The 15,398-nt window shown below is 40.0% G+C and overlaps 1 protein-coding gene across 1 annotated transcript in view; it reads left to right on the forward strand.

Annotated features, from left to right (window-relative positions):
- cacna1bb (calcium channel, voltage-dependent, N type, alpha 1B subunit, b) overlaps nucleotides 1–15,398 on the forward strand; it is a gene marked incomplete at both ends in the record, with an annotated part of 175,415 nt that overhangs the window by 74,547 nt on the left and 85,470 nt on the right. Inside the window, 3 exons of the mRNA XM_083930413.1 lie at nucleotides 5,832–5,935; nucleotides 8,913–9,028; nucleotides 9,144–9,233. Of these exons, the coding sequence (XP_083786539.1) occupies nucleotides 5,832–5,935; nucleotides 8,913–9,028; nucleotides 9,144–9,233 (310 nt within the window). The remainder of the gene's footprint in view (nucleotides 1–5,831; nucleotides 5,936–8,912; nucleotides 9,029–9,143; nucleotides 9,234–15,398) is intronic.

The following is a 15,398-nucleotide window of genomic DNA, read 5'->3' on the forward strand; positions in this document are numbered from 1 at the left end:
ATGCATTTGTCAATCATAACAAGGGCATTTGTACAGCTGTCCATATTTACGACAGCAGGTATTTTTTTAGCCTAAGCACAAAACATGCCCAACAATTGTTACATGATTTTGCTTTAAAATGCATTAGTCTGGATGACACACTTCAGCCTGCGTTACTTGCTGAGTAATTTGATTGCAAGGAAACCTTTTGTCATCATTTAAATGGACAGCCTTTTGAAGTCCAACTGGCTGATTAATTATCACTAAAATTAGCCTGCAGCAAATTAATTCACCATCAAAAGAGACGAATAGTCGACTCTGAGAGAGATGGTGAGAGCCTCGAATTCAACTCAACTCTTCAAGCAGCCCTCTGAGGACCTTTTGCTCTCAATGCCAGAGCTGTTGAGCACAGTCACCGCTGCTTGTTGTGAATGTTTCAGGACTTTAAGGAGCTGCAGAATTGATTCAGAGTGGCTGTCTTCATCTCAGCAGGTTTCCCTTGGCATCAGAGAAAATGTGTGTGTGTGGTGGCAGCACTGTAAGCTGAGAGTGGGAGTACACTGTCACATCACAACTGAATGATGCATGGCTCCAAATTATGTGGCTGCGTTTGCTTTTTCCTCACTGATCATTCAGAGCAGTCAGCCAGCGATGACTCAAGGGAATAACAGGGGTGGGATAACCATATCAAGTGAACTCATATAAAAACATCAAGCTCAGTGGATTTAAAGTCACTGAAGTTATTTGTACAGAATTGTTGGTTAAGTTAAGGTTTTAAAAGTGCCATTTTTAGCTTTTGTGTTGGATAATCAACCATTTTGCAAAAGATTGCCTTTAACTATTTCATTGCTTCTGAATAAATAGACATTTTGCCCATTATACTCACAAACTACATTTTAATCTAGTATTTGTTTTCTTCTGAACATAGCATTACACTTAAAACAACATATGGGACCATTAGAACTTCTGCTAAAGGCAACATATTGCATCAGCAGTTTTGTAATGACAGAATTAGTATAGCCAGTGGCCTTGATTGCCATATGCCCTGTATTTGCTCTCTTGTTGTGCATGCTGTGTGGATTAATCTCCTTGCATGGCTTCATTTCCAGTGCACTTAAAGGTGGAGTACAAAGCAGGCTGTGGGGGGTGTGAAAACAGCTTTTTTCTAACCATAAAGCAAGGAATTTCTGTCTGTGTCTGTCTGTCAGTCTTTCAATCGTAAATCTCATTCAACCGATCTACTTTACACTTGGCGAGTGTATTGCTATGTACCCAGCACGTGCTGTGTCAAATGTTGTGCAAGTAAGTCTCAGAAACCAAATCAGTATGAAAAATTCGTATAAGCCACGCTCATTTGCGCTGAGGCGGATTTCCCGCCATTTTCAATTATGTCCCAATCTGTTTTTCTTTTAGATGCTACTCCTAAGTTTGAGCAATCATAACCACATTTGGTACAGAACATCTCTGGACCAAGCTTGAAACGTTACTATTTCTGATTTTTGATGTTCCCATGCTTGCCAACCCTCCCGATTCACGCGGGAATCCCGTTTTATGCATAAAGTCCTTACCTTCTCATTACTCCCCATAACTTTTTTTAAACTAAGATGATTTGTGGGGCAATCTCATGAGGCATGTATGTTCATCAAGCATTACTTACAGGGTTGCCAGATACTGTGGCAACATTTTTTATTGAATATCACAAAAACAACATTTTCAGAACAAGGTTCCTTCATCAGGTTTAAAATACAAGGCAAGAAATGACATATTAGATCTTGGGCCAATACACAGATGAAAAAAAATCTCCCTATTTTCCACAACCCAATGTTGGCAAGTATGGGTTCCTCTGCATGTTTGACTGTCCTTCACATATCTCAAGAAATTTCACCAAATCACTTCACACCCGGCAGTGTTGCTGAAGACCCAAGGGAGTGCATTGGAGTGCATGGAGTTGATCAGATGAGCAACATACCGATCAGGCACTGTACTTGTATGTTGTAATATGCAAAGTAAAAACAGAAAACTGTAGGGGCATTCATTCTGTCCTTTAGTTCTTTAATGACCTCCACAACCTTGGATGTTATAAAAACACACAAATCCTAGCCACAATTTTATTAAATGCAGATGGAACCACAGATGTGTTTGCCTGATGGTGCCAGAGGCTGTTTATGTTTTGTAATATAGAATACTGGATTACATCTCCATCCAGATGTGACAATAATTTCTTCTGTTTGATTATTGTGCTGATCGTATTTTATAAACAGGATTTCATGATGACACTGGCCATTTTTGTTCTTAGTCAACTTCAATTTCAATCAAATTTTCACACATAGTCACAATAGTCAAAGTAATAATTTATTAGTAAAGTGATAGTTTAACACTGACAAATTATTCCTAAACTTTCTTATTGAAAAGAAACAATCAAAAACAGTCCTAAATGTCCTCATGAGTAGTGCAAAATCAGATTGCGTGTGCTCGCCTGCAATGAACTTGTCCAACCTCCTTAAATCTGAGAAAACCAGCAACTCTTTGGCCACCGCAGAGACTTAGCTGTTTTTCATAATCTGAATAAAAACATTTGCACAAGCTCAACTGAACTGAGCTCATCTGGCTGAGCAGTTAGCTGAAGAATTAAGGCTGCGTCAACAGGAGAGAAAAGCCATGTTGAATGCAATTGTGACGTAGTTTGAGAAGGGAAGGAAAGAGCAATGGTCATGTGTGACTCCCATCGGGGCAGGTCTACTGAGTAGGTTAATGTTTCTGTTAAGGATAGGAAAGGTGACCACAGACACCAGCAGCCAGAATGAGACATAAGAACGGCCTACAGCCTCAGAAACACTGTCACTGTCTCCTGAAACTGTGCAAACTAGAAGACGGACGTTTTTTCTCCTGACCGGTGTTTGGGTTTAACGAGTGACCCGTTAACTGGACACTTTCAGCTGAAAGTAGTGGCGGCAGATGTTGGTTAAAAACAGAAGAGAATGGTAGCTGTCCTCATGAATGCCTCTGTGTTTTGTTTTTCATTACAATGTTAAACACAGCGTCACCTCACTGATCAGATCAAAACAGGAAGAGAGCCAGTTCTTCCTTATAATTTCTTTTTCTAATTAATAATCTAAATTAATCTATTTCTTCTTTGAAATCTGCTTGTGTAAACACGTATGCGTAGAATTTTATTCACAGAAAAAAAAACTTTTTAAGGAGATTCATAAACATGCCATTGTGGTAAAATAAATAAAAGTTAAGAGATTAACTCGGTGCACCCCCAGCAATGTACCTTCACCCTGGTGTAGTAAAATGTATCACCCCATTTTATGCAGTCTATGAGTATCTACCTGAAAAACAAAATCCTGTTTTTATCATCTGCAGTCACTACGGCGAGTTAGTCTGCTTTAAGTTTGATTTAGAAGTTATCAAGTCAGTCTGCTTTAAGTTTGATTCTGAAGTTATCAGGTCAGTCTGCTTTAAGTTTGATTCTGAAGTTATCAAGTCAGTCTGTTTTAAGTTTGATTCTGAAATTATCTCTTGTCAGTGTGTGGACAGGTCAGAATTTTGCTACAATGTCGCATCTGTGGCTGCTGCTAATACAACTACATAAAAGAGATGTTGGACAAGTACAAAAAGAAATTCATGCTGAGCTAAGTGTGTGTGTGTGTGTGTGTGTGTGTGTGTGTGTGTGTGTGTGTGTGTGTGTGTGTGTGTGTGTGTGTGTGTGTGTGTGTGTGTGTGTGTGTGTGTGCGTGTGTGTGTGTGTGTGTGTGTGTGTGTGTGTATTCATCTCACAAACTCTGGTGCATATTATAGATCTCCAGCCTGCTGATTCAGCCGCCCTGAACCTCCCCTCACAATTACAGCCAGCTCTCCGACACTGGCGTCTGCAAAATGTCACTGTGCTTCACAGAGCCCATCATTCCGCAGGTCTGTCCCCAACATGGAAGGTGCTGACTTGGGGATACAAGCATGAGTATCAGCCCCACTGCTCACTCTGTAGACAAGTACTAAAGTCAGTTTTGGACTTCACATATATAAAACAATATATCACCAGTGCAACAAAGAGCTTTGGACTAAATATAAGACTAATTTGAAATTGACTGATAATTGATTGATTTTTTTTTCTGAATATATTAAGGAACAACATCATTCATTGGGAGTCGTGTTTTGGCCACCTGAGGAAGTCCAACATTCAGTCTCTATTTTGCAGTCCATCAACTCCTGAGGGAAATATCGGGCTCTTCAGCTGCTAAATGCTCCACTATGTTCACCAGCTAGTTTCTGTCTGCCACTTTGTGCTCGTGCTCAGATGGTTTAGAATGAGAACAGTTGCCTGCTGTGACTAAAAACAAGACTGATGAGACTGAAACTTACAGTTCAGAGTAAAATTGTCAGCTTTCATGCTGCTTTACTGTCACACTGTCCACTGCATGAAAACACAGGTTATTGGGCCGGTGAACTCCGGATTATTCCTGATAACCTCACAGATTCCCAGCAGTAAGCAGCAGTTCTCTGGGAAGTTCACCCGTGCCGATGACACCATTAGTTACGTTACAAATGGACTTTTAACCCATAATCTTTTCTGAACCCTAACCTAACACCAAACATTTTGTTGCCTAACCACAAACTTTAACCATGTGTTCTCTGTGTGTAAAACAGCCACCATAGTGGAGTGTAATAGTTGGACGCGCAGGGCTACCAAGTGTGTTGACAAGTGGCATTAAGAGGTCCTGATAAAGTGGCGGTATGATGAGTTGGGATGAGAACGGAGTGCAGCAATATGATAAACATGTATGTCCATGGTGAGGTGGTGGGTGATGTGCTCCTGTATGCAGCGGTGGTCACAGCGGTGGTCACCGTGTGTGTGTGTGTGTGTGTGTGTGTGTGTGCGTGTATGTGTGTGTGTATGTGTGTGTGTGTGTGTGTGTGTGTGTGCGTGTATGTGTGTGTGTATGTGTGTGTGTGTGTGTGCGTGTGTGTGTGTGTGTGTGTGTGTGTGTGTGTGTGTGGTCTCAGAGGTCATTTAACTAACCCCTAGCCATGACGGCTGAAATTGGAAGACTGAATTGTCGCACCTATTTGTCTGCGGACGATTTATTGGGAGTGGATGTTGCTGAGCTCTAACCCATGTTGAATTAAACAGTTGTTTTGCCGTGATAGCAGACTAAGCTTCTTGTTAGCAGGATATTTGTTGCTGGGTTTCTCTGGTTGATTGTCTGTTTTTTTTTTTCAAATTGAAAAGTTGCCAGTCTTTTTGTCCAGTCAGTTTGTAAAAAACAAAACTACATCATTATTAACAGCTGTGGATGGGGAATTGGGAAGTAGGATGAAACACACTCATACAATGTCAGCTCAAGCTGGTTCATTCATAACCAAAAGTTCCATTTACTTTTTATTTCATATTAAGGTGACTTAGAGTGTACAGTATTCAGTAATAAACAATACATAAGTTATTTAAAATGGATGGAAAGGAAGAACCTTGCAATCCTGGAGTTTTTTTGTACTGGTGACTCCCACATTAGGTTTCACACTCCACACTTTCACACTTTATAATGAAAAAGAACATTAAATGAGAAGCTATTAGCTAAACTATGCTAACACATATGCAGACAAAGGAAATATATATACGGGTAATGTGTGTGATGGTAATGACTTGCTTCTAAATTGTTAGGAAAGCAAAAACTATCTTCTTACTTCCTTCTGTGCGTGTGTGTCTGTGTGTGTGTGTGTCTGTCTGTCTGTCTGTGTGTCTGTCTGCCTGTGTGTCTGTCTGTGCGTGCGTGCTTGGGTGTGTTTGTTTGTGTGTGTGTGTGTGTGTTTGCTTGTGTGTCTGTGTGTGTGTGTGTGTGTGTGTGTGTTTCCAGACCAATGATGTAGCTGGAAACACCTGGAACTGGCTCTACTTTATCCCTCTCATCATCATCGGCTCCTTCTTCATGCTCAACCTGGTACTTGGTGTCCTGTCTGGGTGAGTCAGCTCTTAACATAAACACACACATTCCAGGTTTGCTCAAAGTAAAGATTACATAACATGTAATAAAGGCTGATTATAGTCCCAATTTAACCAATATGACGGACTCAAGATTGTCGAGAATCTGCATTGTAATTCAATTTGTCAAGAAGAAAATGCTGGAATTAGTTTAGTTTAGTTTCATTCTTTTATAATAAATAATTAAATAACACAAACTCTTTCAGAGCTGTGCTTGGTTTCTGGAGAAAGCACAATGAAGAACAATTTGTGGGTAAATGAAAACATAATAACCTGGTTTAAAGGAGCAGAAGCATTATAATTGGATCAATCATTTTGACACAAATTAGAAGTTAAAGTGAGAACACAATGTCTCTATTTCTCTGTTTTTGTGAATACAGCATCTGAAGGCACATCTGTATCAGGCTGTTCAGCCTGACGTCACACCCTTTCAAAATAAGATTTACGGGTTCAAACTCTCCGTTAAAACAAAACAGACAACGGGCGAACATGTAAACAATTACAATCACCTCTTTCGTCAGTTAAGAAAGAGAAAGATAAGAAAGAGGAAAAATTACAATTACATTGTTTTTTTAAAAACTCAGATCTGTTAAAACAATGTGGAACACAGCACTGCGGTGTTGTAGAAATACGAGGCTTGGAACGGCTTGGACCCAGAAATCATATTTTGAAAGGGTGTTACGTAACATCTTATCAGTCGGATTGGTTTTTAGCTCATGGCCATTTTACTGTCTGTTTGATTCAAACCAAGCCTCTGTTCTATGGAGAGTGCTCTGTCCCCCAATCATAGATTAGGACTGCAAGACAGTATCCCACCTGTAAATGGTAAAGGCAGTTTCAGCTTAAAAATCAGTGTTTCTTCAGCAAACAAAGAAAGTCCTGGAGAAGCCTGGTCGCTAGAACAAAATGAGACCGAAGTAAAATTCTAGACATTAATATTGCATATGATCCGCTCCAGCCCTCCCGTGACCCCGACAGGGATAAGCGGTTGAAGATGAATGAATGAATGAATGGAGCAAGTGATCCGGAAGTCAGGTGACGTAGTAATACACGTCTCAAACTCCACTTAGGGAGGAGGTCGTAGTTCGTGTTACAGGTTGTGACCCATTTGTGTCCCATCCCATGTCAAAGTGAAACTTAATTACATAGTAGACAAACCACAATCTTTTCCTTAACCTAACCATGTCGTTTTGATGCCTACATCTAAGTTACGTTATAAGTTTTTGTTTGAATTCACAACGTCGATTATGTTTTTAAAACTGCGACTGAGGAGCTTTAGAAAGTGTTTGTGTGCGACGAGCAGGGAATGAGAACAAGTTGCAGCGGTTCAGAAACACTGATATTCAACATATCTGTGGTTTTTCATTTTCACAACTGGGTTGCCCTGATGCTAATCCTAGCTCAGCTGGTTTCTCTGTTTACTTGAGATCCAGATACCCGATGACTAAAGTCCTTCATCTGGTTAAAAAAAGTACCAAGATCTAAGAAGTGTATCGTAAAAATAAGGCTTATAGCTGAACGAGACTGGACAAGGAAAAGGTCATTTAAGACAGCTTCTTGAACACAACCATAATTCTGACACACGTTCAAAGGGGATATGGAGCCATTGACTCAAATTTGCAATCAAATGGGTTTAACCATTGCTGAGGTGGGATAATGTAAATGCTTAACACTCACTCTCACTCAACCTCTTATCTGGGGTCGGGTTGCGGGGGCAGCAGCTCTAGCAGGGGACCCCAAACGTCCCTGTCCCGGGCCACATTATCCAGCTCTAACTGGGGGATCCCAGGGCGTTCCCAGGCCAGTGTGGAGATCTAATCTCTCCACCTAGTCCTGGGTCTTCCCTGAGGCCTCCACCCAGCTGGATGTGCCTGGAACACCTCCCTAGGCAGGTGACTCCTTTCAACGCAAAGAGTTCCTCACGGATGGCTGAACTTCTTATCGTATCTCTAAGGAAGACTCCAGCCACCCTCCTGAGAAAACTCATTTCTTCTCACCTGTGTGACCCACAGCCCCTTGCCTTTTTTCTTTAGATAAAGTGTACTGAAAGATAAGGAGAGGGGTTTTCTATTTTGTCCCATGCTTATCATTTCATAAGTAACATTTTCACAGATATGTTTGTAAATCTTTTAATTTCACCATCTCATCTTAGTTTAGCAGTCACCTGATTTCCTTCTTTGCTCTGGACGTGATTTCTACCGTAATAAATACATGGATTACATCCAAATTATGTGAATGTGGACTATCTGATCTATGAGGCTGATAACCACTGATAACGCCTTTTCAGTGGAGTGATACTGCCACATTTCAATGTCATGTGTGGTCCTCCAAGAGTAGGGTGATATAACAGTATTTAGTATGTTATGCAGATCTGAGAGTGCTGTCATCTGACTCTCAGCAAGAAAAAAAAATTAGCAGATTCCCCAAGGGGTCAACAAAACCTTTAATAAACTTTCATCTATGTATTGTGAGCACAATATTTATTGCTGTCTGAATATAAAATAACATGCAGTTATGCTGTCATAAGTGCTACATGTGATGCATCTCTGATCTGTCATGACAGTGTATCACACTCCACTGCTTTTCTCTGCATCCACACATTTCAATGTTCATAAATATCTGCTCACACAGCTCCAGCTTTGCCAACAGCCTTTTTTCACTCTTCCTTGCCTTTCAGCTGCCCTGCTGTCATCTGAACTCCACAGTTGATAATCCCCCAGATGAACACTCAAACCTCTATTTCCTTCATTCCCACGATGCAGTGTCTCACAAATGTGTTGCTTTTGTAATGCTGTAATCCAGTTTGTTGCTCTGAATGTATACATGTGCAGGTTCTCTCCTGGCAGGTGTCTAACACAGAAAAAAAATAATTTAGCTTTAAATCCAGGTTGCCAGATATGATGAAATGTCTATCCTCTCCCTGTGTAGAAAATATCTGCTTTTTACATTTCAACAGAGAATTTGCGAAAGAGAGAGAGCGTGTGGAGAAGAGACAGGAGTTCCTGAAGCTCCGGAGGCAGCAGCAGATCGAGAGAGAGCTCACCGGGTACTTGGAATGGATCTGTAAAGCAGGTTAGACTCATTTCTCATCAGTGTGAGAACTGGAGTGTAAGTGTTTGTTGTGTTAGAAAAACATGACAAATTGTTAGAAAGTCCCTCTCTTCTTTCCTTCTCTCTCTCGCTGCAGAGGAGGTGTTGCTGGAGGAGGAGGATGAGATTGCAGAGGAGAAGTCCCCGCTGGATGGAGCGTGGTACAAGAGGAAACAAAACCTTCCAGGTAAAAAGAAGTCATAGTTTTGACTTTTTAATTTAACTTTAGTTCACTTTTAGTTTTCAGAATGGGTTTTTCACAAAGGTTAGTTTTAGTTTTCATATATTATGTTTTAGTTTATATTGTATCTCAGAAACTAAAATTGGAATTAATTTATGTTATTTTATTTTCATTTGATTTTTAAACTATATTGTTTCATTTTAGTTTTTCTTAAAGGATATCCTTTTTATTAAGCTTCACTTTACAATTTTTTCACTTCTTGTTTTGGTTTCAGTTTACGATAATAACTCTGCAGTGTAGGTTTTATTGAATCTCAGAAATACTGCACTGATATGATTACTGTCGACTGTATAGGAAAGTGGACAACATAACAGCTTCAGCTGAAGTATAGGTCTTAAAACCCGCCCCCTTCACGTTAGCAGATGGGATAGGGGCCAAACCAGTGCTTTAAGTGCAAAAAAAGAAGTTCCAATACATCCCTTATTCACCTGTTGGCAAGTGTATCAAGAGGCCAACATCGGCAAATCATTAACTACTACATTCTGAATTTCTACAGTGAATTAAATATACTTAGGACATTGATTTATTCAAATATCCAAAGGGTGGAAGAGTTACTAAGAGCTTTTTCTTCAGTAAAAGTAGTAATACCATACTGTAGTAAAAGTCCTGCATTCAAAATGTAAAAGTACAAAAGTATTAGCATCAATCTCATGAGTTAGTGTATATATGACATTCTACTTCCAAACTAGTGGGTGTCATATAATAGCCTACCGGCGAAAACAGAGGCAAGCGTCACGTTGTGCTCCCTGGGTAATGTAGTCCTGGTATGTCAGGTAGTTGAATCTAGAAGTGTTACTGCGTACAGGAGAGTACTGGCCCACTTTAAGCACAGAACCAAACTAAAAATTCAAACTACGCATCAAATGAATCTTTCACAACCATGGTTTCTGTTGTTTTTAGGGAGTTCTTATCACACTGATGTTTGTTCTCCGCCATAGTTACGGAGAAGCAGGAAGAGAATGTGTAAGGTTAGCTGTCCTCGTGAATGCCTCTATGATTAGTTTTTCATGAATGTTAAACCTAACGTTACCTACCTGATCAGTCTTTATCATTTTGAGTAAATGTGTCAGTGGCTTTTTGTACGTTGCTTGCTTGAACAGGAAGAGAGCGACTCACTCCTCCTGATAATTTCTATCTTTAATTCATTTTCTAAATAAAACTATTTGTCTTTGAAACCTGTTTGAGTAAACAGATGCGTCAGGTAGAATTTTATGCACCACTCGTCTCTCTCTCTCTTCCCCTCTTGCACACACTCAAACACAACATCAAAACCAACAAACACACACCCCCACCCCTGTGCTTTATAATTTGGGCAAACATGACCGTACTGTATTCTGCCTGATGACCGTTACTGTGAACATGTTCATTGTGGTGTCTGTGAACAACACACTCTCTCAGTTTAGCTTTGTTCAGTAGGGCGCTTCCAGATGAAACCCAGGCTAAAAAACACCATAAATAGGCCTTAATATGGAGCTGAAAAAACACCAAAGCTGGCAACACAGCCACATGCGTCATCAAAACAAAAAAGAGCATGGAGGCAACAGCAGCATGGAGGCGAGAGCAGCATGGAGACGTTGTATGATCATTTAAACAAGTTTTATGACAAGTCTGGTGAAGATAGGAAAAACTACACTACTGTGCAAACTTTGCCTGCCAGCTTTCAAAAAGAATATCCCCACTTCAGTCACATCAAAAGCAAACCTGAAACGACACATTGAACTGAAGCACCTATCCAGGTATGTGCGAGCAAATAAAAAATGAAAAGACAGTCAAGACAGATCCTCAACCCATATCCAGTCTTTGAGTAAAGTGGAAAGCCCAGCTTTCATAAACTAAATCCAAAAAGGTGCCATCAGTTCAAAGTTAAAAGTTCTATATGGGCTGTGGCAATAATTGAAAAAAAAGAATAGCTTGCAGCAACATATTTGAAAAAAGAACTATGAACTAGTTCATTTTTGGAACTGTGAACATGGTTCAAAATTTTGAATTATGAACAATGAACTGAACTAGTTCATTTAAAAATCTGTGACCTGAACTTTTCATATAGAAAACTAACTGAACTGAAAACTAAGTACATCAGTCAATTGAAAGCCAGGTGTGCCTCATACAGACGGTAAAGGATGCCAAAAAAGTTTTCTTTGAAAGTCTCTGTGGTTTGCAGAAACATTTAATGGCAATATTTCATTCTGGTGACAGGGTTAATATACCTCTTTAAAGTTGTTTATTGTCCCAACAAATTTATATTTGAGACATTGATCATGGAGAATGGTTTACTAGTTTGCAATTTAAAATGTTTTCTCCAAATCAATCCTAACCTCCATACTTCAAGCACAAAACTGTGCAGAAATCATGTTATTGGTGATTTCGTTACTGCACTTGGGCTTTGTGGGGCAGCCTAAGAGGATTTCTGGTAGAAAGAGACTAACTTCTTTCCTGTGCCACATGCTCTGGGGCCAGGCTCACAAAGATATTTGAGACTGGTCTGATTCTTTAGGTTTGCTGCTAGATCAGTCTAGACATTTCAGACTATTTTACTGTGTTAGACTGTGTTATTCGGTTGAATTTTAACGTCTATCTAAACATCAGATTTTGACTTTGGCTTAGATCTTACTGCTAGTCAAAGTCAGTGGGAGGAACTGGAGCTGCGTCGTCCATCTTTATAGCCAGTCTGTGCTTGAGAATGATGGAGGACGAGGTTTCTCGACTTCACATTCGTTCTTATAGTGCAACTGCCATGCCGACCATCACTTATAAAATTAGCAATTATGATCAAGTTATTTGAGTGCTAATCTTGGTGTCCACCCTGGACTCTGGTTGCCTTTATCTTAAAAGGAGCACACTGTTCTCTCTCTCTCTCTCTCTCTCTCTCTCTCTCTCTCTCTCTCTCTCTCTCTCTCTCTCTCTCTCTCTCTCTCTCTCTCTCTCTCTCTCTCTCTCTGTCTCACTCGTCCATGATGTCAGTCCATTAGGCCCAGTGTGAAGGCATGGGTTAATTAGTGGGATTTACAGCTTTAGTCTGATTGGATTTGTTAAAGAAAATTCACAGTGTGTTTGACACACACACACACACACACACACACACACACACACACACACACACACACACACACACACACACACTCACACACACTCTCACACACACACACACACACACACATGCTGGCAGTTCCAGTGAAGTGACAGCGCACAGCTGCCTTATTTTCTCAATTAGTTGCATATCAGGGATTAAAACGTCAGAGTCCACAGCTGTAGAAGAACCACTCTGATGTTGTTAGAGCAGAAAATATGGAGTTGGCCTTCGTCAGGTGAATGGCAGGTATAAATAGTGGAGTAAAGTGCCAATCATAGCTGAGTGACTGAGAAGAGGTGTTTTTTAAAATACTCACCATTTACATAAACTTGGGAAATAAGAAACGGAGGACATTTTTCTTTGGGCTGAACATTTCATTTCAAGATATAAGACAGGTCAGTATACTTTAATTATGTTTTAGAAAAAAAGTCTTAATTCTTAAAGATCATTTGCTTAGTGCATTTGGTCTTAATGGCAACAATCTGCAACTGTCATTTAGTTCAGTTAGCAAGTTTTATCCTCTTAAAATGAATTAAAAAAAGATTCATTTTAAATAAACCTTGATGGAACTCTGGGACAACATTTCAATATGATTTCCAATGATATACAACAGTTTGATATTTACACTCAGAGGTGACCCTCTTGACTTGCGCCGTGCTCCTCTCGAGAGCATTGACAAATGTCCTCCATAAGCTTTTGGCGATTGTTTTGACATCCCCCCAGTTAAGTTGAGGAAAAGTTGTATTTCCACCAAACTTCACATTGAAAAAAACAACTTTTCACATTTATAAAACAAAAATGTTCTGATTGACTGTGAAGTTATTCAACAGAAGACAAGTCCTTTTTCATTTTTAATGTTTTTACTGTCAAATATGGTATACCCACACAAAGGTAATGCCCAATACTGACTTTACACTGCACCAAAAAGAAAGGGTAGGTTCTTCTGAATCATATGATGTATAACACTTGATACTGACGGAAAGAATATTCTCAGAATTGGCAAAAAGATAAAACTGTCCTGTAAAACTGCCCAGGCATTTCCTTGTCTATGTAGGCTTTAACAAAGTGTTTTGAGCATTCAATTACAGACACTCATGATTTAATATGACAGACAAGTTCTATGTGATGCTCAGTGTCAGAGCCTTATTCCTTTCAGTTTCTGGTTGTGCGTCCCAGGAGGATTCTTTTTTGAGGGAGATACAGGGTTGTAGATCTCAAGAATGAGCCCACCACTCCTGTGACACGCAGCTGGTCATGTGACACTCATATTCATGTTGCGCTGGCAGTTTTTCGTTCCAAGGCTGACTTCAAGCAGGAAGGCAGAAAATCTCCAAATAAAAAAACATGATTGATGTCTGCTATTCATAGTTTCACATAAAACACACATGAACATGTACATCCACGACAGTGACGCTGGCCTTGTTTTTTAACCTTGTGAATCTGTGTGCGCACACACACACACACACACACACACACACACACACACACACACACACACAACAAACACGTTCCTATTACACTTCAGCCCTTACTACAAATCTGACTCAGAAGTTGGAAGTTCCAGATTTCACAATTGAACGTAGCATACCGTGCCTATAGAAAGTCATAATACCCTTTTGAAATATTCACTTTCTTTGTTTTACAGCCTGAAATGATAATACATAAAAATATATATATTTTCCCAGACTGATTTACACACTTTACCTTACAACTTTCAAGTGACTTTTTTGTCAAAATTTCTGAAAGTTAATAAAAAATGAAAAACTAGAATAGCATGGTTGGAAAAGTGATGAGCCCCCAGATTTAATACTTTGTGGAGGCCTCTTTCTGCTTTAATTACAGACATCAGTCTGTTTGGATCTGTCTCTACAGCTTTGTGCACCTACACTGGGAAATATTTCCCCATTCTCCCTGCAGAACAGTTTGAGTTCAGTCAGATTCTGTGGTGAGTGGTGATGGACTGCACTCTTCAAGTCCATCCACAGATGTTCTGTAGGATTCAGGTCCGGGCTCTGACTGGGCCACTTTATGACATTCACCTTCCTGTCCTTTAGCCACTGTGTTGTTTTTATGGAGGTGTGTTTTGGGTCGTTGTCATGCTGGAGGGTGAACCACCTGCCCATTTTCAAGTGTCTAACAGAGGGACAAGGGTTTTCCTCAAGAATTTGGGTGGACTTGGCCGCATCCATTTTCCCTTCAGTCCTGACCAAGTCCCAAGTCCCTGCTGAGGAGAAACAAGCCCACAACATAATGCTGCCACCACCAGGCTTCACTGCTGGTATGGTGTGTTTTGGGTGGTGTGCTGTGTTTGGTTTCTGCCAAACATAGAGCTTGGAGTTCAGCACAAAAAGTTTAATTTTGATATCATCTGACTGTATAACCTTTAACACATGGCATCAGAATCTTCAGTATGTTTTTGGCATACTGTAAACGAGACTCAGTGTGACATTTTTTCAGAAGAGGCTACTTTCTTGTCACCCTGCCATGCATGTAGATCTTGTGAAATTGTTGTCACATGCACAGACCAACCAACCTCTGCCATAAAGACTTGTAACTCCTTCAAGGTCACCATGGGTGTCTTGGTAGCTTCCCTGATCAATCTTTTCCTGGCTTGGTCATCCAGTTTGGAGGGGCGGCCCGATTTAGGCAGAGTATTGTCCACTTCTGGACAATACTCTGAACGGCACTCAGAGGGATAGTTACAGCCTTTGAAATCTTTTAATATCCTTCTCCTAATTTTAGCCTATACACAACTTTATCCCAGAGCTCTTTTAAAAGCATCTTTCCAACCATGTTGAATTCTTTGTTACCATGCACTACTAGGAGTGGAATCCTCAAGGAAGAGCTGATTTTATTCTGATGTAAAATCAAAGACACCACAGTTTATGTCAGATGGAGGCCGATTAACTTGGTGTGTGATCTGGAAGGTGATTGGTTAAACCTGAGAATGTTTATAATGGTTATTCTAAAGGGACTCATCACTTTTCCATCACTAGTTTTCTAGTTTTTCATTTTTTATTAATTATTAGAAATTTTGAAAG

Source organism: Echiichthys vipera (assembly GCF_963691815.1).
Source record: "Echiichthys vipera genome assembly, chromosome: 16".
NCBI classification, from domain to species: Eukaryota; Metazoa; Chordata; class Actinopteri; order Perciformes; family Trachinidae; genus Echiichthys; species Echiichthys vipera.